The 1,345-nt window shown below is 37.1% G+C and overlaps 1 protein-coding gene across 1 annotated transcript in view; it reads left to right on the forward strand.

The window, feature by feature from the left end:
• Positions 1-994: 994 nt before the first annotated feature.
• The window catches only part of fhit (fragile histidine triad diadenosine triphosphatase), a gene marked incomplete at its 5' end in the record, with an annotated part of 18,671 nt that continues 18,320 nt past the window's right edge, over positions 995-1,345 (forward strand). The window contains one exon of the mRNA XM_005755168.1: positions 995-1,150. Within this exon, the coding sequence (XP_005755225.1) occupies positions 995-1,150 (156 nt within the window). The remainder of the gene's footprint in view (positions 1,151-1,345) is intronic.

Below are 1,345 nucleotides of genomic sequence, written 5' to 3' on the forward strand. Positions count from 1 at the left end.
AAAGTGGCCACTTTCATGAGTAAATCATGTAAGCCTTATATGATTTACTCATGAAAGTGGCCACTTTCATGAGTAATCACATATAAGTTTTTACTATTTCTTTTCCGTATGGGATCTCTGATGACTTTCGCTCCCCACTGGTTCTTGAGCAGTAAGATTTAGCCACTTGAAGCAGACAGCTGGCCTCTGACATGATTTTGCGAGATCCTTGGCTACAATCAGTTCCTGCCAGTGATGAAGTATAGTGTTTCAACCAGTGAAAGTAATCCAAAAGAAGTTAATTCATTAACAGCATATGCATTTTAAATTTGCTGAGGTCTTTTGTAATTATCATAGAATATTATTGTTAAAAATTTAATATATATTTGTTTAAGGCAAATATGTATTAAGTCTAAAGTATAAGTATACCTAAGTATAAAAATAAAATCAAAGGTGACAGCCACCCCAAATACTCTGTCTAATTTTGAACCTGGGCCAATAGACTCTTTTAAGTTAGATCTTTTTATAGTAAAAACGTAGATGGGAGAAAACATTTTACAGCTCATCAGAAGTTTTAGTTATTGGTACTAGAAGCTGTCAGCACATGTATATTTACTAGCAATGAATACCTCCAAATCCAATATTTAGGTGTCATCTTTGACATGATTCTTAGTTTTGAGCTGCAAATCAGAAGTGCAACCTTTTGTTTTGGTTATTTACTGTACCAGGAGTTACAGAAATCCCTGGATTGCAGTTTGTCTCATAAGGCTGTAATAAAATATTTAGTTAAGGGTACACTCAATTTTTTCTAGGCCATTTTCACAATTTTCACTTTAAAAAGCATTGCCTGATTATATATTTTAAGCTTATATTACTTCAACAAAAAACTCTCAGATTTACTTTGCTGAATGAAAAACACGAGCTTTTGTCATAATATTGCAGAGCTAACCAACTTTCTTATCTCAGTGCTTTCTGACTTTCCAACCATATCTGCAGCATAGTAATTCCTTAACAGAGCTGCTCAGATGTGCTGGTGTGCCCACTCAGACCAGTTGAGCGTTTTCGGGATCTTCGGCCAGATGAGCTAGCAGATTTGTTCTCCACCGCTCAGAGAGTCGCCAACTTGGTGGAGAAACACTTCAATGCCACCTCAATCACCATCGCCATTCAGGTAAACCACACACTCGGTAATATTTTTTAACAGTCACTGTCACAGTCGGGGAGAAACTGACTTTGTGAAGTGACCTGGGCCCTATTTCAGGAAGCCGGTTTAGAAAACTCAGAGTGAAAAACGATACTCAGGGTTGAGTAACCCCGAACTGTCCAACTCGGAATATTCGGTTTCAGAAAGGCTGATAACAATTAG

The sequence above is a fragment of the Pundamilia nyererei genome, unplaced genomic scaffold (genome assembly GCF_000239375.1).
Source record: "Pundamilia nyererei isolate P.nyererei 1_Seehausen unplaced genomic scaffold, PunNye1.0 scaffold01046, whole genome shotgun sequence".
In the NCBI taxonomy this organism is placed as follows: Eukaryota; Metazoa; Chordata; class Actinopteri; order Cichliformes; family Cichlidae; genus Pundamilia; species Pundamilia nyererei.